This window comes from Canis lupus, chromosome 33 (genome assembly GCF_048164855.1).
Source record: "Canis lupus baileyi chromosome 33, mCanLup2.hap1, whole genome shotgun sequence".
Classification (NCBI taxonomy): domain Eukaryota; kingdom Metazoa; phylum Chordata; class Mammalia; order Carnivora; family Canidae; genus Canis; species Canis lupus.
In genome coordinates, this window is record NC_132870.1 from 11,248,279 (window position 1) to 11,272,128 (window position 23,850).

At 37.5% G+C, this 23,850-nt stretch overlaps 1 protein-coding gene across 1 annotated transcript; it reads left to right on the forward strand.

Moving 5' to 3' along the window:
• The first annotated feature begins 20,348 nt into the window (after positions 1 to 20,348).
• Positions 20,349 to 22,133, forward strand: MEPE (matrix extracellular phosphoglycoprotein). Its single transcript, XM_072810224.1, has one exon. The coding sequence runs from the start codon at positions 20,570 to 20,572 to the stop codon at positions 21,806 to 21,808; it is 1,239 nt and encodes a 412-aa protein (XP_072666325.1). The 5' UTR covers positions 20,349 to 20,569; the 3' UTR covers positions 21,809 to 22,133.
• Positions 22,134 to 23,850: the final 1,717 nt, after the last annotated feature.

Sequence of the window (23,850 nt, forward strand, 5' to 3'; positions counted from 1 at the left end):
CCAGGATGGCGCCCTGGGCCAAAGGCAGGTGCCAAACCGCTGCGCCACCCAGGGTTCCCAAAAAACTTCTTAATATAAGTATGCTCCGTGCACTATTTGGCCTCTATGAATTATTTGGGATATACTTATGCTAAACAAATCACTCTATCTATCTAAAATTCAAATTTAATAGAATACTCTATTTTGTATCTGGCAACCCTACTCCTACTTGATTTGGTTTTAGGTGGGGTGGGAAGTGGGATGGAGTAGAAACTTCTTACACATACACACACGCACACCATTAAAAAGTGGTTGCAGGTATCATGACATCATGATGCTTTACACCTAAATTCTTCAGTACTTATAAAAATAAAAAATTCGGGCAGCCCTGGTGGCTCAGCGGTTTAGCGCCGCCTGCAGCCCAGGGCATGATCCTGGAGATCCGGGATAGAGTCCCACATCGGGCTCCCTGCATGGAGTCTGCTTCTTCCTCTGCCTGTGTCTCTGCCTCTCTCTCACTCTCTCTCTCTCTCTCTCTCCATCTCTATGAATAAATAAATAAAATCTTAAAAAAAAAATAAAAAATAAAATAAAAAATTCTCCTACATAACCACAATCCCATTCTCATTCTCATTCTAAAAAAATTAAACACTGCTATGATAGTATTTTATAATATACAGATCATATTCACATTTTCCCAATTCTAATAATATCATGGATTACTAACTCATTTAATCCTCACAAAACTCTATCAGGTAGGTATCTTTGTCATCCCCTATTTTATTGATAAAGGAACTGAGTCAGGCACAAAGAGACATACAGCTTGCACAAGGTCACAAGTGGCAAAGCTGAGGGTAAAGGCAGACCGGTTTTGGAATCTGTGCTCTTTGCCATTATGCTATATTTATTAGTGTTTATTTATCAGTAATGGATGTTGGAGCCATAAATGAGCAGGAAATCTCTAATGATAATACTGCTGAAAAATGAGATTTGTCCTATATTACAATTTTCTTAGAACCAGCCAGGTTTTATTACTTGAGCCCTAAAGAATCTTTCCAAAGCAGTGGTCTTCTCATATTTTGGCATATATATTGTGCAAAGTGCATGAACTCTGGAGTTAGACGTTATTAAGAGTAAATAAGTATCCTTCTTTAGTCCTCATCACCTCATCTCCTGCACGTGGAGTGTACTCAGCAGTTACTGTTCAGAGCCTCACATGTTAATGAAGTGCTCAAAATCATCATCTCTCTCCTCTCCACTCCCCTCCCTTTCTCCATCTTAACACTTGGGTGCATCCGATTGTTATAGAATTACCTGGTCCTTTATAATCCATAAAACATTTTTTTTTCTTGCCCTAACGTATCTTTGTAAACAAAAGTGTTTGATGAGATTGAGGCCTTGGGAACAGTGTAATCAATACTTTTTATTAGACAATATAGGTAATCTTATTTATTTGTGACTTACTGTCACAAACTATCTCAACATGATCATAGAATCATCAAATCTTAGATTTGAAAAATATCTTCAAAATCTGTGAAGTTTATTTATTAATATTCCAATGTTATTACCTTTTTCAGCAAAATTAGTTAATCTTTTCTGTTATGGTTTCTTCTTCCTTTGCTTTGGGCTTATGGAATGGGGGTGTCTGCTCTGTAGTCTTCCACCTCAGGGATTTGAGCCCTCTCACTTTAATTCCACCATTGCTCCAAGCATCCAGGAGTTTCCTTTAAACTAGTGGGGAATTTTTTGGAGAACTATAGCAAGAGGTTCACTCAGAGTAGGTCATGGCTGCAGAGGAAAGATTCACAGCCTAGCCAAGACACCAAATGAATGGGTAGTCTTATGGTGAGAACTATAGTTGGTTAACTACCTGGGCCTAGATGAAGGCAACATGATGTTCTTGGATAAAGACTAGGGAGTAGATTGGTAAAAGCTGATACTTAACCCAGCTCTTGGGCATCCCAACAATGACCCTTACAGTAATTCTGTCAGTCATATCATGCAAAATTTTCTTCATGGAAGGCCTCCTCATCAAAAAATGTTTCCTACTTAGGATCATGTTAGAGTTCCAGACTCCTTCTGCCATCCTAGCTAGCTAGCCTCCCTGGTCTCTTGCTTCAAATTCCCTTCTCCTTTCCAACAAAAGTTTTATTTTCTATATTCCTTGATAGTACCCACTGATGGTCCATCTCATCTGGCAGATGATGAGAATTCAAATTATTTGGAAAAAAAGGGGGAGTATTTTTATTCCTCCCAGGGAAAGATAATCCTTCTCCTGAGAATCAATCAAATGACTCCTCTGAGTAGAGAAAAGATAAAAAATTAAAGAAGTTATGTTTGCATTTGGGGGTGGGGGGAATCAAATTTATCTTTATTTTTTTTCTTTTTTTTTTTAAATTTTTTATTGGTGTTCAATTTACTAACATACAGAATAACCCCCAGTGCCCGTCACCCATTCACTCCCACCGCCCGCCCTCCTCCCCTTCTACCACCCCTAAAGTTTATCTTTATATCCTCCTATCCACAGAAAATTCTTTTGCTATTGTTAACTTGTAGAAACCACTCTGTAGCTGTGGTAAAGATCACAGATGCTTATAATACCTATTCTCCTTTCTCTCTCTGAGTAACAGAACCCTGGTTTTTAAGCTGGGCCTGTGGCTACAGAGCAAATTCTAATTTCTTTCACTTTCATTGGAGCTAGATGTGGTCATTCAATTTAAGTTCTGGCCATGCGTACCTTGGATGTGTACCATTTCTTGGTTGTCTTCCTAAAGAGAAGTATTATTCTCTTCCCCTTTCTCCAATTTCTCTCTCCTACTGGTTGGAATTCAACAATGATGGTAAGCCATCTATGACAGTGTGCATGAAGCAATAATCTCTGGATGGCAAGGTGCCAAGACAGAAAAAGTCTGTATCAGACCAGCCTTGGACACCTACCTCTGCAAATAAACTTCTGTTCTCTTTTAGTCATTGTGATCGGGTATCTGTTATTTACATGCAAATTATCCTAACTCAGTAGTTCTCAAAGCATAGTCAACAGATCAGTAGCAGCAACATCAGAAATGCAGATTCTAGTGCACCTCCCAAGACTCACTCAATGAGAGACTGGGAGTGGACAGGTGATTCCTGTGTACTTTAAAGTTTGAGAACCACTATTTTCATTAACATAGTAGTTAATGCTTATTATACACTTACTGTATGTCAGTTTTAGTCTAAGCATTTTACATATTTTACCTCATTTTTACATGTATTACCTCATTCTCAACAATTACTAAAAGTCTACTACATTTTGTAGGTAAGAAAACTGAGTTACAAAGACATTTAGTAACTTGCCTGAGATGATGCACTTGCTAAGTGGAGGAAAGGAATCTGCTCCAAAGTCCACACCCCATATATCTCTCACAGCTTCGTTCTTTATAGAGAAAAATCACCCTGTTAAGATAAGTGAATTTAACTGGGAATCAGAAGAGGAAATTTTGCATAAGAGTACATATAACAACCCTATGTTTTCACTACTTTGCCCTTTGGTATTAATAAGAAGATATAATTTTATGGGTTTCACATCATACTCGGGTGATCAAAGAAGGTTCTCTTTAAGAACAGAGACTATTAGTAAACAAGGAAAATATACTTTCATGCTGTTGTCAAAATAGGACAAAACTTTGTCCCTTGTCAAGCAGTAAAGCATTCCTCAAAAGGCAATGTAATTGGTAACAGGGCCATGAGAATCTCAACTGCATCTGCTAGGTTTGCATGTCACAATTCGACTGATTCAGCCAGTAGGGAGACAATGAGCTCAAGTGGAGTCAAACAGTTTATGACTTTCACAGAGAGCAAAAGCAGTATCAGCATGATGTCAGCTCTCTGTATTGCTGGCCCCACAGGATGACACTGAGCCGAAGGGGCCAAATGACAGCAGAGGTAGTAGGTCATTCTGTTGTTGAGGAGCCAGCTCTCACCTATGGCTAAGTAGAGAGACTTACAAAGAGATCTGCAGTTGAGCCCTAAACAGGAGAGGCTGAAAGTCCTATGCCTAACTGAAATCAGGAAGATGGATGAGAAATAGCCTTGTGACCAACTCTGAGAAGATGGAGAAGTGGGAAAGGAACTGCCCCTGGAATACCTGTACCAGGCGGCTTATCACTCCTTGCTCCAAGAGGAATCACAGGGCACTTGGCCAAGACTCAGGTCAGAATGAAGTCAACCTTTGCCCATGTGTTCCATATGGAGACATGCCAGGTTGTCAGGAAGTGGCAGCAGAGCTCTTCCCCTACATCTTCTTCCAGATCCTAAAGTTTGGGAGGCTTATGAGTTTCTTGGATCATTGAAAGAAAGCTGGCCACAGAGGGTAGTTTAGATAAACTAAGAAAGGTCTTAGGGCATGAGGAAGATTACTTCTGCAAGATGATCCTGCCGACATGCAGGCCCTCACCAGGCAATGGTACACTAAAAGTCTTCTCATCCCAGGCCATGCTGTGGAAGTGGATGGTCTGTGGTTATTAGTGTGGCCACAAGGCAGCTGCATCTTGTCACTTCTCTACATCAAGGCGTGGAAACTACTTCTGCACTCCTTTGGATCTGATGGCTTTGACCAATATAATTACAATGTCTCCATAACAATTCCAAGCTTAGCTCACAAAACTGGCCTAACAACTTCTGCTGTCTGCTCAAGTCCTGGAACTCATGAAATATAAGACAGAAGAGACCCCCTGAGAAAGAATAGAATATAATAGAATGTAATTTGCATGGAAATTTTTATTCTTAAGCCAACAAATCCAGTTAATGAGATTTTAGCCCACCAAGTATTTTAAAGTGCTGAGCCACTGTAAATAAAGTTTTTAAAAATAAAGTATTTTAAAGTGCTGAGCCTATTATACCAGAGAGAAAGGTCTGGAATATGGAGAAGCACCAAGGCATCATCTTAGATAGACAGCTTAGTCACGTCTTTGGATAACTTTGGATAAAATTTTGTACTTTCCCCACTCTGAATGTTCCAAATGACAGATCCCAAGTGAGGACCTCATTGCTAACCCAAATCACGCTACAGAATACTGAAAGAAAGTAATATATTGGTGTTTTAAACCATTAAGTTTTAAGGTGGTTTGTTTCATAGCAATAAGTAACTGGAACAGGAAATGACAAAGAGAAAATCTGGGTTCAAAGAATTAAGAAAGTCATCAGAGAAAAGCTAAAATAAAATACTATCACAATGCAGATAAACTTGATGTTAAAAACTAAAAACTGAGAGGACTAGATATGCTCCAATTTGGTAAGAAAATATTAGTATGTGCCCAATGCAATGAATAACTAGCTGGTAAAAGTTGTCATGTTCTTTCTTCTAAGGAGAAGATTCTTAGTCCTGAAAAACAAAACGGCAACCTCTGAAAAACACTATTTTGAGAATGAGAGATATTTCCCCCTTGAGGTAACACAACAAAGTTTTACAGCCACTTCCAGCGATGTCACCATGTCCTGAAGGAAAGGCTGGTATCATTATAATTATATTTTAACTACATCCTCTGAGTTACATTTTAAGGTGTAATAAGACATCTTTCTAATATAAAAATAAAAGTAAATTATATTGACATGTCTTCTCTTTGCTAGTAATAGCTGAATGAGTAAACAAATAGCCTAGAGAAATGAACACAGCTAGCTTCATGCTGTTCTGTGACCCGCCGTGGTTCCATATCTGGCTGAAATTTTTATGTACTTCTGTTGAAATTCTCAAATACTGAGAGAAAAAAATAAAAACTAAAAATAAAAATAATTTTAGGGTAGATGAAAAAGTTGGTTGCAAGTGATGTTTTAGAAAAAGTGACCTTTTTTTAAATTCAAGATGAATATTGATATACACATGAATGAACATAACAGAAACATTTTCTTCTGCTAAACACAGGGTAAGACCCAGCACACCCATTCTGGACTCTGTTCTGAAGATCAAGGGCAAATAAATATTTCTATGAAAAGCCTAAAGCCTTAACAAATTTTTAAGGGTCTATCTAATCCCAACACTGTAATAACTCCCCACGGATTCTGGAGGAGAAATGTACATTTGTTGTGTATGTAAATTAAAAAAAAAAGAATTACTACACATATGATATACTATATATAATATACTATATACATTATATATAGATATATTTCTCCCCCTCTCTCTCCCTTTCTCTATCTATATGATGTTTACCCCTAATTTCCTAAGATGATACAGAGAAACGTGTTGCATAATAGTGTTAAAAATAAACTAGGGACCAAAATCCCAGAAGGTAAAACTATTTACTATAATATTTTTAAAAATATATATACACTAAAGCAATTGGGCCTAGAGTACAACTACAGGGAAGATAGGTGTAACATTCCAGAAATAAATGGGAACACAAAACAAAACAACTAAAACCTTGTGTAGATTCCTAGCTAATTAACATTTTATAGGATTGCTCTTACTCAAGCAAAGCGTAAGAAATGAAAAGGACACCACAAAATGCAACATGTTGAATGGACTACTTTCATCTTAAAATCTATTTGAGGAGCAACTCTGGGACACTGTGACCCAGGAAGGCCAGGCAAGGTACAAAATCTAAAACGAAGGTGCCCATTCTTGAACCATCAGCCAAAAACCAGAAGAAAATCCAGGTGTCCATTTCTTGTCTTCTCTATTGCTTCCTAGTTGTATTTTGTTTTCCAGTTAAATAGGGATGGTGTGAGGATAAACTTTTTTTTTTTTTTTTTAACAGAACATTGTTCTTTATCTTTGGTTATTCACTCCTAACAAATGTTATGGCAAAACTGTTTATGACACAAAAATGTTTAGAAAACTTATGCTGAGTTTTTGTAGTTCAAGCTTAACTCAGGGGGCGTCAAGAGGATAGAAGTAACACCTCAACTTCACAGAACTTTAGCAAACAATCTTTCTTGGTTTTCCCCCTCCCCTCTCCCACCCCTGCTGCAGTTTCTTCTCTGCAACCTTAAAACCAGAATAGGCTACTTTTTCTTTTGTCAATTGTAGGTTCTAAATTTGAGGCCTAAGTTGATTTTTTTTTTTTTTTTGAAGCTTTGAATTCACTTTGGGAGCATATATATTTAGCTACTGCCAGTTTACTCCTTGCTAGGACTAGTAGCTAAGCAAATTTTTTCTCTTAAAGTTCACTGAATTTTCTCTTACTGAACACAGATACCTCTAGATAGAAATAAACATTTTCCTGTCAGTGCCATAAAGGAGAAATACCTTACAGCTTCTAGGCAGCTAGGCCCTGAGCATCTCTGCAGCGAGCGTATCCTCCGTAAGCATTTTGATGGGGTAACTAATTGACCATAAAGCAACTGTGCCGTAAAAGATACAATTATGAAAAACAATAGGGGCATTCATTAAAGAGGGCATAACGAAACATGAAAAATGAGTAACAAAAGTGAAAACACTTTGTTAAGAAATACAAAATATTGAGTACATTCAAAATGTATAGGACAGATTTGGGGCAGTGCTGCACAAACAACCGATTTTATTTCATGGATTATAACTAAACCTTTGTCTTCAAAGTCCTTCACTCACAATATTATACTTTTTTCCTTTCTTTTTTTTTTTTTCTTGATGATTCATTTCCTCATTTAGGCATTACACTTTTTCTTTTTTCACTAAAATTTCTTCCTTCATTAAAAAAGTATTGGGGGTGCCTGGGTGGCTCAGCTGGCTTGGTTAAGCATTGGACTCCTTTTTTTTTTTTTTTTTTTAAGCATTGGACTCTTGATTTTAGTTCAGGTCCTGATCACCAGGTTGTGGGATGGAGCACCTCCCCCCACCAAAATCAGGGGCATTAGGGAGTCTGGTTGAGTTTCTCTCTGTTCATCAGAGAATCAAGTTGAGTTTCTCTCCCTCTCCCTCTCCATCTGCTCCTTCCCCTTGTGCTTGCGGGTGCAAGCAAGTACTCTCTCTCTCAAATAAATAAAACTTAGAATAAAAAAACATAGAGAAGTATCAGTTTCTAAATACTAGGATGCATATTTGTAATTGAGCTTTGTGTCCCCTTGTGAAAGCCTTCTACACTGTTGTTTGTTCTTGCCATATTGTCACATGTCCACTAGTAGATGTCCCTAAGTTCTACAGGAAATGTGGGTTCAAAATTCTGCACCATTATATAGACCATTATGAGGGTAAGGTTTATATAATATAAAAATGTGAGTATTGTATCAATGGAGAAATCAAATCAAACTCTTAAGCCAAACTGTTAACCAGTTATTTTTTATCTTTTATGACAAAATTGCTTTACAGCCAATTCCTCGTGTTGTGAAAATATTTATTTATTTATTTTGTGTGAAAATATTTATAAGGAAAATTCTTGCAGCAAAGGTATCTGTGGCAAAGATGCTTACAATGAAAATACCAGACACATTTCTTACCAATGAAAATACCAGACACATCTCTTACCAGTAATTATTATTATTATTTCAATGTTTCTCCCAAAACCACTGCTTTTGCAGTTTCCCCCATATCAATAAAAGGCAACTGCATTTGTCTAGTTGCTCACACCAAAAATCTTTAGATTCACCCTTGAGTCCTGATTTTCTCTCACAGCCCACATGTGGTATGTCATTGAATCCTATTGGCTTTACTTTCAAAATATATCCAGAACTTGACCAGTTCCCCCAATCCCTTCTGCCATCACTGATTGAAGTCCTAATCATGGTTTGCCTGGATTACCTCAAGGTCTTCCAAGCCCATCTCTGCCTTTTCCTATTTCAATTACTCTGCAGTTACAGCTCTGCTCAAAGCTGCCAAGGGTTCTTTCTCACTCAGGGTAAAGTCAAGAGCCTTGCAATGATCTACAGATCTATAGGCCCCATGCCATCTGCCACCTACTACCCTTTTGACCTCATTTCCTGCTATTCACTTCATTTAGTCTTTCCAGTCAAAAGGTCCTCTTCTCTGTTCCTGGAACAAGTCAACACACTCTCGTCTCTGGGGTTCTCCTCCTCCTCTTCCTTCAACTTGGAATGCTCTTCCCCTAGATGCCATGTGTTTACAGGTCTTTACTCGTAAAGAGCCTCCTTCTCGGTGAGGCCTTCCCAGGTCTCCCTATCTAGTATTTCAACTCAGTGTCCCCATGTCCCCACCCCCAGTGCTTGTCATTCCTCTCCTTGCAATACTTTTTTTTTGTTATATGTAGTCTATGTCACTATCTACATCATATATATTACTTATTTATTTTATTTGTTGTCAGTCTCCCCACCAAATTATAAACTCCATGAATACAGGGATTTTCTTTCCTGTCCGCTTTGCTTACTGCTGCTTCCCCAGTGTCTGTCACATAATAAGCACTCATAACACATTTTTGTTAAATGTTGCTGAATTTAATACAGACTAAGTTGAAATTATAAACTTTCTACACAAAAGGTTAGCTAAAATTTTTCCACTTATGAACATGTTAGTTATTCAGAGTCCTAATTAATAGTTCTGAAATCAGTTTTAATTATCTGACAACATCATACACCAAACTAAGGTATTTATATTTTCTGTTTATCCTACTTTCTGGAACATTTGATAGCAGCTTTTCACCACAAAAACATTTTTAGATTAAAATTACTTTGCCCCCTATGGTTATCTGTGGGCACTGGTAACAAATTGTTTGCTAGTGCTAAGTAAGTCTATGCTGATTGGCCATTGGGAACTCTAACAAACTTTAAATTTCAGCAAAATTTGCCCAGAGACTGCTAATCCCGTGGAAGAAGCCAAGTATTCTGAAGGTAAAATATATCAGGTAATTTGGCTCTCTTGATATTCTTGATAGCAAATAATAATTTTATAATGTAGTTATAAAATATACATTTTCAAGATATATGCCAACCAGGTAGGGAGACTGCTTTTGAAAATAAATATATATTGAAAGTATTCTCTACTCAACACAATTGTATAATTTTTAGTGCTTTGTTTTATAAAACATAAAATGTGTTTTTATAAAATATAAAATGTGTTACTAAGTTCTGGAAATTATCCACTAAAATTGATACCTTGGTAGCAACTTCCTCTTTGATTTAAGTGTTAGCATTATCAAGATCCACCATAATTCAAAGAGTCTAATTTTTTCTATACCTTCATTTATAAACCAGAATAAGGATAATATAAGCATATTCATAGTTTTATATGCAGATATTTGAATATGCATAGTTATTCATGCAGATATTTCTACTGATGAGCATTAAGTCATTTGATAAATGACTTGTATTGTCTTGATCTCTAAAATATGTGGATGGCTAAATTATAGTTAGGTTTAAGGTCATGAAAATTATATTGTTTAGAAACAAATAGCCTAGAGTTTTTAGAATATATTTAATAGTTACATTATTTCTCCAAATAAAAATTTTTACCTTGAAATGTTTAAAGATTGCAATAGCATTTAGATTATTATTCCCATTAAAAGTGTTTTCCCCAAATAATCTCAAAGAGTGGTATAAATTTTTTATTCTTGAATTCGTTCTATATGTCTGGGTGGTAGTCAGAAAAATACTTAATATTCATCAAAACCAACAAATTAATAATCCACTATTATATTGACTTTTTTTTTCAATAATGGCTACTTAATGTAAATGAGCTCACTAGCTCCTCTTAGTATTCACCAAAGTATAAATATGTACCTTTATCCATAGCTAAATATTAATGTTTAAGCATAATTTTGTTGAGCTCAATATAAAATATTATTTGCCTTTAAATCAACTACATGTAGATTTTTCTGTAATAAAATGAAAGAATAGAAACTTATTCAAGATGGCATAGAGTCTTCATTATGATTACTGGCTCTATAGTTACATTGCTTGGATACTAATCCCAGTTATACCTCTCAATACCTGGGAATTCTGAGGCAAATTATTTGACTTTCTATTTCCTATTCTAAAACAAGACTAGTAACACCATCTAACTCATAGGGTTGTGGTGAGGCTCAATTAATTGAACATATGCAAAATTTTTAGAAGAGTGGTTAGCTCATTTTAGTATTCAGTAAATTTTAGCTATTAATATAAGGATTACACAAATTGTTTCACTCTGCAGCCTATGGATGGCTTCTAGCCCAGATAAATTGCTAATGAATATAAGGATATAGATTAGGGGATCTTACTGGCAGCAGACAAAATTATTTATTCCTCACAGTAAGCCTGCTTTGCTGGCACTCATGTAGAGTCTGTTATGAGTTCTTACACTAACTTGATACTATTATGAATTATACAATAATAAAATTAAATGATCTCTAAAAACGAAAGGGAAAAGTTTGGGCTGATAATAGAGCAAGTAAATGTATCTATAAAATTCATTTCTATCTCCTGACTTCATTGTTTTAATAATATTGGACAATTTTCACTTTCACACAGAATAATTACATATGAAGGCTCTTAGATTAAAATATCTACATTTGGTTATAAACTATATACATGGTTTTTTTAAAACAAGGAAACGGACTACTGGGAGAAGGATGTTTGTATATATTTTTGTATTTTATTTATTCTTAAGACTTCAGTTCATAATTGGCAATATTTTAGGGTAAAATTTTATTGTCTTTTTGCAGAGAGTCTCAGAGATGCAAACTGTCTGTTTGGGACTGCTTCTTTTCAGCGTGACTTGGGCAGCACCAGTAAGCATTTACGAATTCAGTTATGCATCATATTATCTCTTGCTCTCATTATTTCTCTAAGCAATGTTTCTTTCTTTTTTTCTTTCCCCCCCCCCTTTTTTTTTTAGTTAGTAAGCCTTACCTAGTTTAGTTGCAAGAAAGTACCAAGCAAAAAGAAAGCATACAGCACTTGACACAAATGTCTATTACCAAGGAGGGCCTCAATAAATATGTGCTGAATTATAAAATGTCAACATACTGCTTTTCAAGAAGTGCCACCAAGAGTATTTTTGAAAATCAATAGCCAGTCATAGTGTTTCAAATCAACTATTGTTAATGAGTAAATGCTCAGAGACCAAATTATAACACGTCTAAAGAACTTTCACTATTTTACTAAAAACTGAAAAAAATTTGACTTGGCTGTTTTAAAGCTGACAACTAGATTTTGTAAATACCTGGCAATGGAAAGAAACCAGACCCTTTCTGTAATTCTTGTAAGACCCCGACACTGAAATCGTGCTAATGATTTTTCTCTTCAACAGCAAGGCTAAAGATGGGAAGAAGGACTTTTAAGCTTAACATAAATTGAGCTGCAATTTCCTTTTGTGTCTTTTCTTCCTTCTGATTCACTCAGATGAGTACTCAGGATGTGACTAAATTATCTTGTGAAAATGCTGAGTGTTACTGATATTTTTTGCAGTGCAGACATAGTGCTAATTAGATAATGTCTGAAAAGCATCCTAGCTTTTCAGAACCATTTCAGTTGGGGAGCATGGAAACAAGTAGTCATTCTGTTGCCGGAAGTACTTAAATATAGGTCCTGAGCCAGTGAGTGACTAGCTGGGTGACCCAGTGATGAGCATAAACCATGCCATCTAGCGAGGACAGCAGAAATTGAGGAAAGCATGGACCTTCTTAGCGCATATCCTTTGATAGTCTTGTGGTGGGCCATACTGCCTAAAATAGACATCTGCCAGGCCCCATCCACACAACTCAGCTCAATCACGACCACAGAGGCATGTGCTTAGGCATGAGGAGAATTGAGTGGGTCCTGCTGACTCCGCTCAATCCCACCAGCTGAGGATGAATCTATTTAAGCAACACATTCCAAAGAACAGCTGGAATGGCACCTTCTGACCATTTTCCAGTAAATGCTATGTCAATATCAATCCAGTGACCACTGATCAAGAGAAGGTGCCAGCATTCTTCTGCAGAGGGAGACAATGCCTTCTCCATTACAAGGCCACAGTCAAATGTGGGAGAACTGCAAAATGGGGGTCGGGGGAGAGGCGAGGGCTGCATATTGCAGATGAAAGAGGCTCAACAAGGACATAGAGACAAAATTTGGGATTATGAATGGCTAAATGTGATGTTTCCTCTCAGATATATAGATTCCCTTTAGTCAATTACCTAAATTATTAATAGATTGTGGTATCAGAAATTAGAATATATTGAGTCATTTACATCTCTTTTGGAATTATAATCCAAATTCAAACTGTAGGAGAACAAAAGATTTCCTCAACCTTCTTTGGGTTCATGGCTCCGGTCAGAAAATTAAACTGACAAAGACAGATTAACAAGAGAAAAGCATACGAATGTTACTAAATTTCTATATGCACACGGGAGCTGTCACAAGAGAATGAAGAGTCAAAGAGGTGACCAAAGCAGGAAACTTTTATATCTTTTAGACAAGGAAACAGTAAATTTGTAAAAAATTGATAAGACAAAGGGATTTAGGCTGAGGGTAGTCCAACTAAAGCTAGGTAGTCTTTACATTTCTTAATGAGAAGATGAGGATTAGTCTAACAAAATTTGTTTGTGGATTCCTCTGGTGTCATCCCTGAACTGATGAAAGCCGCTCTTCAGGAACAGGACAATTTGTTTCCTACCTTTAGGCAGAAAAGAGGGAACTTTTTCTACATTTATGACTTAATTGCCTTCAGTTCAAAATAATTTTTATGTCAAAGAAGCATATTTTAGGGGTGATATTCTGGTTTCCTTCAAAAACAAAATTTGAAGAAAACAAAAGGTGGATATTGGACCATGCAATTCAATTATATTTATCAACATGCAGTTAGACTACAGACTTTGTTATAAGCTACTTTGTTGTAAGTTCATGACTTATTATTGCAAACTTTATGAAGGTTCTCTATACTATCAAGTATGTTTTTAATTCATGTGTGTGTGTGTTCTATGAGAAGATGCCAAATACCCCAAACCATCATTTTTTCTCTTGCTTAATATCTACCCATCTCATTTTTATGTTTTCTCTTTCCTACAGCACCATATTCAGAATTATTTTCACTGTTTTGATATTTTTGAGAATTGACTCTATGATCTAAACTTACATAAGAACCAACATAAGAAAAAGTCAATCATGGATAGAATTATAAAATATGCCTTAAAGGTACTTAATGTAAAATTCAGGAACATTTCCTCTTATTATTAAAGATGATTTTTTTGGCATACAGCAGGCCATTTAAAAATCTATTTTAACCCTGGGAATTTGAGACTAAGGATTTGCTTACAATATCTCTTTTACAATATATCTTCTACTACTTCTACCAGCTGTTTAAGTGTAGACAATTTTGTTTCTTCTACTGCCTGTCTCACGGGGGTTATTAGGGGAATCAGATGAGATTATATATACAAAAGTAGTTTACAAACTGTAAAGTGCTATGTAAATATAAGGTGTTACTGACAAACCATTTTTGTTTCTAGAATATAATGGAATGTTAGGCAGATCTGCCTTAGAGACAAGCCAACAGGGTACTTTTACTAAAGTTTTGAGTTTATTTCTAAGACAATTTTATCAGTTAGGGTCCAGTCAGGAAAATAAAATTAAAATAAAACAAAACTCTCATGATAGGCAGTTCAATAGAGAAATTTTATTTGGAGAATAGTTATAAAGTATAGGACAAACAGAAAGAGCAAATCATGGGTGGTGAGGCAACCCAAAGATTAAAACTACTACTACTCCTTGGGCTGAAGAAACAAGGAAAGAGGTGGTGTTCTCGGTGCCCTGTGTGGGGGAAGGAGCCCCAGAGGAGGCAGGAGCACAAAAGAGATGTGTCCAATCCTAGAGATACAGGCCAAAACAGAGACAGACCAGGAAAATATACCTTGGCTGCTCTCTTTCTACTCTCAATGCCAGGCTAGGCCTTCCATTAGCCAAACCAAGGCTGAACCCAGACAGCAAAGTTGCTCAGGAAATGCAGTTTATAGAGGTCATTCTAAAAAGAGCTAAAGTGCAATATCTGAAAGGATAATTGCCTATATTTTACTGCAGAAAAATACAGATCATGGAGGCTTATTCAGGAAGAATACTCTCTAGGTGGGTAAGGTCTTTTTATTTCATCTTTCCCTTCAGGGGTTCTCTCTCTTTTACGACTGATACATACCATCATGATGCCTGCTGCCACTTTAGCACATGCATATAAACACGAACCAGTCTTGGCTACTGGTTCCTTTTCTGAAATCTGAGATAACCTAGGAGTTTCAAAAAGAAATAAGAAAGTTAAAATACTGGGAATAAAAGAATTGTTATGTCTGTTCTTTCACAGCAAGCTTGCTCCAAAATTCTCCGGTCCTCTTCTGCAGGCTCTCCTGTGACACCTAAATTTAAGCCCAAAAGCCTGGAACACGCTGCCCGGATCTATTCCTTCCTTGTTTCTGACCTTTCTCCACTTCAGTAGCTACCTCTCACCCCAGGTACTCTCAAGATCCAATCTGCGGGCCACTCCATTTTTCCTTCCCTGACAGAAATCTCTGCTCAGGTGACTGGCAACAGCCAAGTACCATCCCTGAATGTGATCTTACCCCTTATGTACAGGGCTACAGTTTTACTTTTGCTGGACTAATAGCAGTATCAGCCCTTTGCTAATACAGCAGTTACTAAACTTATGCAATCACTGCACACGAATAATCCACATCACTGGGCTCTGAGTTTGGTTCACTGATACTAAACAACTCCCAATGTGCCAGTAAAAACTTATTTTTCAGTTGATATCAGCAACATCCAAGCTTCCATATCTGGAGTGCCACCCCTCCCCAATGTGGCAATTCTGTGCTTGAATATGGTTCTATTGGAGATGGCATTGTCTCCCTCTGGAGGAAGAATGTGGGCATCCTCTTTTGTCAGACTAAAACAAATATTAATGTACTTTATCCATCTTCTTTGGTTGCAATGATTTTCTACATTGAAGAATAAAATTCAGCAAGAGAAAAATAAACGAGACATTTATTGTTTGCAGAAATGGATGAAGAGATGAATGTTTGGTGAAGTTTTATTTCTTGTTTCCTTCCAGACATTTCAGCCACAGACTGGGAAAACCAAGGATGACTGTGTGGAAGAACAGAGGGTAAACAGAATTATTCTTCTCAAATAAATCTATTTCAACTTTGTAAAGAAAAAAACTCCTGAGAGGAAATTTTCAACTGTCAAAATATTCTTGTGCACTTAGAAGGGAAGTGCAAAATTACACAACATAATTTTGGCACTTAGATAGAAAAGAGAAACATTCTGAATGGAAATTTGTTTCTATTCACTGTGACTTCTTTCTTCCGAGGGAGAAGTGAGTAAAAAGCCTGGCATATTTATTAGCAAACTATTTTCCCACACATGTACATGAGAACAAAACAACAAAGGAGGGAGGAAAGAATGGGAAAAGAGTTAAATCTTCATGTAGAATTCTGTTTACAAGGAGTTAGTTTTCCATATGCATGCAGAAAGTTAAACAAGTAGCCTCAGTTTTTCATGTCACCAAATTGCAGCCTACCATAGTTTCTCCTGGCCGTTTCAGAAAATTCTTTTCTAGGACCTAACAATCTTCTGTTCTTCAACACAGCTGAAAATTACGAAGGTAAAAACTGCCAACATCAGAGCCTGAATGCTCATGCTGTGAATCTTTCCAATTTGACCACAGACATGAATACTGTAAAACCTACATTTCTCCCAATCCGTACAGCCCCTCCCACCTGAAAGCACTTCCAAATGCTCCATTTCCACTGAAATTTGATAACAAAATTAATATACCCTGCAAGAGAGAGCAGTTGTTTGTCATCCTTAGAGAAAACAGATTTACAGGCATGTAGAAAAGAAAGGGACAAGGTTTATCTTTAGGAGCTGGCTGACAGACGCTCTCCTGTGGTTATAAGAAGCACTACCATTTGTCAGAGGCAGAATTTGACTTCACCTAAGTTAAAGAATATCTTGTACAATCAGAAAGAAAACCAGGAAATTTAATGCTATAAACACATCTTAATATAATGTTATGTTTTTGTAGATAACGTACAAAGGCCACCATGAGAAACATGGGTATTATATTTTTAAGTATGTTTACACATCATCGGGGAGGAAAAATCAAACTGACATAAAGGTAAGCTTAATCTCTGAGCGAAGATACTTATCAGGAGCCAAAATCTGGACTGACCCTAGGGGAAACTGTTATAGGAGACAACTTTCCTTTTGATTATTCTGGGTTTCTGTCTGTGGCGGGTGCCACAGTCCCTGGCTCCTTAAATATCTCTGCTAAAAGAGTTAAAAAACTCTGACACAGATGGGCCACCCCATGCCCTCATCCAAATCCTGCCCTGCTTCAGGACTTGCCCTAGCAGGTATGTGATACTGGTGGACCCCCGATGCCCATGCATTTTTCTTGCTTCTGAGTAACATTTGGCCTTTTGTAAGAAGGGTTTCTGAACATATTCTAGCATATATTCTAATGGTGAGGTTTAGAAAGCTAATAGGAGAAATCATTTTGCCCTTAAGAGGGACATGTTTTAGTGTCCCTTAAATTCATTCCACTGATGACTCCATCTGGGTGAGAATGCTTGGAAGAGAAAGAATAAGGGCCTTGTCCCTGGAATAGGACAATAATTCTTTTCATTCAGTCTCTTTTTGCAGATTCATTGGCCAAAGAGCTAGAAACAGCTTAAAATGCCATCAGCAGAAGGACTATTTACTTTTTCCAAATCTGGCTTCATTTCCCATGAAAGTAGTAGCTTTTCTTCAGAATGTTATTTTGTTCTGCTCATTATTCTTTAGATGGCATCTCTAATACTAACCGCCTGTTAAGCTAATTTGTTATACTAAGTTAAAATGTTTTTGTTGTAATAAATATATGTTGAGCAAAATACTATGTGAGATAAAATGATTAAGAAAACTTAATTCTTTCTCTTCAGGAGCTGAGTTAGAAAAAAAAAAGACACTTATGAAAGTCACTATAAAGTAGATTCAGAATGTGCAAAGTGCTGTGGGAGTAGTACCCAAAAAACCATGAATTTAGGGACTTAGGGTAGAAAAAGATTAGTTCCTAGTCTGGTATTTAGGGAAAGCTACATAATGGAAATAATTGAGCTGGGCTTTGGAAGATGAGTACAATTTGAGCAAATGAGCAGATGGGAGAGGCCATTCCCCATGAAAAGAATAATATGAACTAGGGCACGGAGAGAGAAAAGCAGAGCATAGGAAATCAGACCACCCAACTGATACAAGGACCATCATGCAGGCAGTGATGCAACCAGAAATCATTTAAAATAACAAATACAAAAATGACTATTACATTCCACAGTTTAAAAGTTGTTTCATGTTTTCATCTATAAAAGAACTCTATTCAGTCTTTAATGAAATGGACACAATTCATTAGTATACATGCTACTGCTTTGTGGAGTTTTAAAAAATATTTTATTTATTTATTCATGAGAGACACAGAGAGAGAGGCAGAGACACAGGGAGAGGGAGAAGCAGGCTCCATGCAGGGAACCCGATGCAAGACTCATCTATCCCAGGGCCCCAGGATGATGCCCTGAGCCAAAGGCAGACGCTCAACCACTGAGCCACCCAGGTGTCCCTTTGCTACTGTTTTCAAGGCAGTTGAAGCACCAGAAAGAAAACAAAATTTCCCATGGCAAAGTAGGGAGAGAAAATAAGTTAAAAAGGATTATCATAGTTTACTGATTAACACAACTATTTAGTGCAAAAAGCCATATTCACAATGAGCAAATGAACTTGATTTCAAAGGAAGATATAAATGTTCACGTAAAACTTTCCAAGATTCAATGACTTAAAATAAGCCAAATGTTTAAAATACTTTTTATTCAGAAGTCATTTACTGTAAAGTTTGTATCGATCACACTTCCCCCCACAGAAAAATATTGCCTATTTTCAGAATATCCTTGCCAATATAAAAGATCAGTGAATATCATAACTGAAACGAATTAATAATTTCAAATTATATCTTAAAGATACTACAAGTTATATCTTTTGTATGCTGTGTATTAGCCAGTTTCCTAAGAGTAGAAGGCATTTCCATAAACTCTTTTTAATCTTGAGATTCATGCATGAGCTGATTCAACAATCTCCCCACTGCTTCCAATGGTAAGATACATGTGGAAAAGTAAGCTGCCCTTCAAATAAAATGATATTCTTATTTGCAGATAAAAGAAAGAGAGAAATAGGAAGTCCAAGCAAAATAAATTTCAGAGGGCATAGTATGAGGGGCCAGAAGCTCACAGAACCCTCCCAGAGGGTGACATTCAGTTGGTACATGGAGAGAAGGGTCCAGAGTTAGTCCGTCTCCATCTGTCACTACCACAGTTAGGGAGGAACAGGTACTGGGAAATAGCTGTGCATCCAATAATCAAGTGACTATTACTCACAATATAGAAGAAAGCACGCAGCCATTTGATAAAGGGCTATATGTGGTTATGTATGAAATGATAGTTACCATCATTTGTCTTACACATTGACATTGTTCTAGATACTTTACACACATTATAACATTTAATAAAACCATTAATTGGGATGCCTGAGTCGCTCAGCGGTTAAACGTCTGCCTTCGGCTCAGGGTGTGATCCTGGAGTCCCGGGATAGAGTCCCACTTCGGGGTCCCTGCAGGGACTCTGCTTTTCCCTCTGCCTATGTCTCTGCCTCTCTCTCACTCTGTGTAAATAAATAAATAAATAAATACAATCTTAAAAACAAACAAACCAACAAACCATTAATTCTCCCAACAATCCTGAAAGGTAGGTGTCATTTTTCTTATTTTACAATTAAGAAAGCTGAGCCTCAGAGAAGTAAAAAAAAAATAAGGTTTCTAAGATCACATAGCTCATAAACGGTAGAGTTGGACAACTCATTCTAATACCTGTGCTCTTTCGAAAGTACACGTACTTTCAATAAGCACTTGACTGAGGTCAAGCTGCCTGCTGTTCCACTAAATGTAATTCCCCAATACTCTGGCTTCCCTGAATGTGGGTTTTCCATCTCCTTTGTTTTCCCTACACACTTGCCCTGTGAGTGCAAGCTTCTAGCTGATTACACTTTTTTCCTTCATCTGGGAGCGCTCATGTATTTGCACACATTTAATTAATACATCCAAGAAAATGTCCACATGCTCAATAAGAGCCAACAGACTGAAGTGGTGGCCAAAAAAGACAGGATGAAATTAAGCTGTATTAGTAAAAACAGGGCTGTGGCCAGGGCAAGGAAGCTACTAGATGCTTTGTGCTCAAGGCTGCTCAGGCCACATCAGAGTGTGGGGCCCCGTGGGACCCCACAGGCTAAAGGAGAGCCATTCTTTACCAATTCATTCTTTATCCATGAAACTTGCTTTGATCATTCCAGAATTATCTCTGCCAACAAACTTCTATTGAATTAATAGTCTTTCTCTTAAATATCTGGTGGGTAATTCTTTTTAAATTGCCTAGGAATTATTAAATTTTTAAAATTTAATATATAATAATACTTTATGTTGAAAATTACACTTTAGCAGGAAGAAAAAAACAAAGACAATACTGCTCTTCAAAATTCTGGTAAGAGAAGAAATCAAGAGCCAGCACCTAAAGAAAACATTGCCCAGGAAAGAGAGAAAAACTTGTCCATTCTTGGAGCCAGTGAAAATAAAGAAAGTAGCAAAACCCAAACTCTTTTTGAAAACATACAGACCACAAATGAAGTTGATAGCATTAATAACAAAGAAAATGCCCACAGTGACCTAAAGATGTCCGTTTACCTTGAATCCCCTGGGAATAATGGGGCCGAGGATAAAGACAATGCTATCAACAAATCACATGACCAAGAAGAATATGGTACAGCTCTCATCAGAAATAATATGCAACATATAATGGAGCCAGGGACTGTGACTGAACTCTTGGCAGAAGAAAACAAAGAGAACAAACCCAGAAATATTCTAAGCAAAATTCCAGCAAGTGTGAACTATGTTAAAGTTCCCTCAAAAAATAGGAAGAATTATCAAAGAGATCCTCAAGCCCAGAATATTCCAGTTAAAAGCAAAAGCACCCATCATACCCAACACAACATTGACTATCCAAAACAGCTCCAAAAAGTCAAAAAAATCCCCAGTGAATTTGAAGGCAGTGGTTACCCAGATCTTCAAGAGAGGGGGGACAATGATATCTCTCCTTTCAGCGGAGATGGTCAACCTTTTAAGGACATTTCTGGTAAGGGAGAACCTATTGGTCCTGACCTAAAAGGTACAGATATACAAACAGAGTCTTCTGGCCCACGTGAAGCTGATACTATCAGTCCTGATGCAAGAAGGCCAGGTTATAATGAGATCCCAGAAAGAGAAGAAAGTGGTGGAAGTACCACTGGAACCAGGGATGAAACAAGAAAAGAGGCAAGCACTGATGTAAGCCTAGTAGAGGGCAGCAACGATATCATAGGTAGCACCAACTTTAAGGAACTCCCTGGAAAAGAAGGAAACAGAGTAGGTGCCAACAGCCAAAATGCTCACCAAGGGAAAGTAGAGTTTCATTACCCTTTTCCACCCTCAAAAGAGAAAAAAGCTGAAGGCAGTAGTGATGTAGCTGAAAGTACTAATTATAATGAAATTCCAAAAAATGGCAAAGGTAGTAGTAGAAAAGATACAGAGCATTCTAATAGGAATAAAGTAATCTCAACTGGAAAACAAAGATTTCCCACTAAGGGCAAAAGTCAGAGCCAGCTTGTTCCTTCTCATGATCTTGATAACGAAATTAAAAATGAAATAGGTTCCCATAATGGCCTCAATAATGAGGAGACTATAATAACACAGAGCAGAAAAAATCATTATGTACCCCACAGACAAAATTCTACATGGAATAAGGGTGTGCCAAAGAGGAAAGGCTCCTGGGGTTACAGAAAACCCCATTCCAGGAGAAGGGTGAGCCCCCCTAGAAGGCATGATAGTAGTGAATCATCTGACAGTGACAGTTCCAGTGAGAGTGATGGTGACTAGCCCACTAGAAATTACCAGCAGGATAGAGGTTCAAATACCTCATCATCTGTAACCTGACAGAAAAGGGGAGCCATCTGAGGGCAGACCAGATGAGAAAGAGCAGAGCGGAGATTGAGTAAACCAAGAAAACCAGCCCCTGGGGGAGATTTGTTGCTGTCGTAACGGTCACAGTCTGAAATTCTATTCAAAGTTATGAAGTTTGTTTTAAAGGAGAAAAATTAATTAAGGATTTGTGGAATAGTTCACATTTGAATAGATGTCATTTAAAACTAGTTTGTGTCACAAAAGCCTTCCTATGCTGTTTGCTTTATAGATATGAAGAACAACAATATCTCTCATATGATAATCTGTAATTAAATAATCTCTAAGAAAATCTGTTGTCTGTGGTGCTTCATTTCAGAGACAACAAGATTAGTTCTGCTGCTGGCAAAGGCAGTGTTATGAAGTTAATCTGCTGAATAAAGCTTAGCCACATTCTCTCATCCCACTGTACTTAAGGCAGCATTTCCTTCTTCTTCTGACCTCCCTGTGCTCTAATGAAGATGTCCTGCTTCATAGCTTTCTATGTTCCCTTCTTGTATTGCACATTTATAACTTCTTATAAGATAAGTTTTAGGAGCACCTAGGTGGTTCAGTCAGTTAAACATCTGCCTTTGACTCAGGTCATGATCCCAGGGTCCTGGGATCCCCCTCCCCCCCGTCTCAAAGGGGAGCCTGCCTCTCCTCCCCCATTCGTGCTCTCTCTCTCTCACTGTCTCTCTCACCTAAATAAATGAAATCTTTTTTAAAAAGACAAATTTTATTTCCTGAAACAACTTATCACATTATCACTACTTTCATTAGTTCTGCCTCCTTCCAGACAAAGAAGGGAATGGGGTGAAGGGAGGAGGAACAGGGATACATTGAGAAGGAGAAGCATAAGTACAAAGCCAAGAGAAAAATTTACTTTGGCAAATATTATTCATTGACTGGTCCTAAATTACTTCCAGTTAATTTCTTTTCCCAAATTTTTTATATAGATGTTTTTCCACCTATTGGACTTAGGACACTGTTGTGGAAATTGGACCCAAGCTGCCCGGTAAGGGAGGGGAATGAAATTCTGGAAGGCTTTTTTGCTCTTCCTGATAAGAAAAACTTTTACGACAAGAACCATGATTGCTCCCTTCTTTCCCTAATCTTCTTTGTTTGACATTAACACAATGCTTAGAGGTGCAGCAGCCATTCTGTGACCATGAAGAAAAGGGGTGAGATAACAGAAAATATATTGGTCTCTGCCCCCCAGTTCCTGGCATAGAACTCTGAAAATCCTTGTAATTTCCTAAGTGATAAGGGCAATTGGAGCATCTTTAATTCTAATATTTGGTCTTTAACCCAGGTTCCCGACAGAGAGTTCCTAAATCCCTTGAAATATCCTAGGTCTTTTGTTCTAATGAAGTGACTCTTGGTAGGCTCCTAGATGGGGGCTGGTCACTAGAGAGACTAGATAAAAAGCTTGAAATTTGGGGCAACTGGGTGGCTCAGTCAGCTAAACATCTGCCTTCTGCTCAAGTCATGATCCTGGGGTCCTGGGATGGAGCCCCATGTCAGACTTCCTGCTCAGCACAGAGCTTGCTCCTCCCTCTGTTCCTCACCCTGCTCATGCTCTCTCTCTCTCTCTCTCTACCACTTCCTCTCTCTCTCTCTCTCTCAAATAAATAAAATCTTAAAAAAGAAATAAATAAAATAAAAGCATGAAATTTTCAGTCCTATCCCCTCCATTCTCAGAGAGGGAAGAGGGGCTAGAAACGGAGTTAGTAGTTAATTACACACATGTGATGAAGCCTCCACAAACACCTCAGAAGTACGGTGTTCAGAGAGGTCTCAGGTTGGCAAACCCGTGGAGGTGACAGGAGACAGCCTACCTGGAGAGGGCATGGAAGCTCTGTGCCTCTTCCCACATATCTTATCCTTCACATCTCCTCCACCTGGATGTTCATTGGTATCTTTTATCATATCCTTTTACAATAAACTGATAAACAGAAAGCAAAGTGTTTTCTTGAATG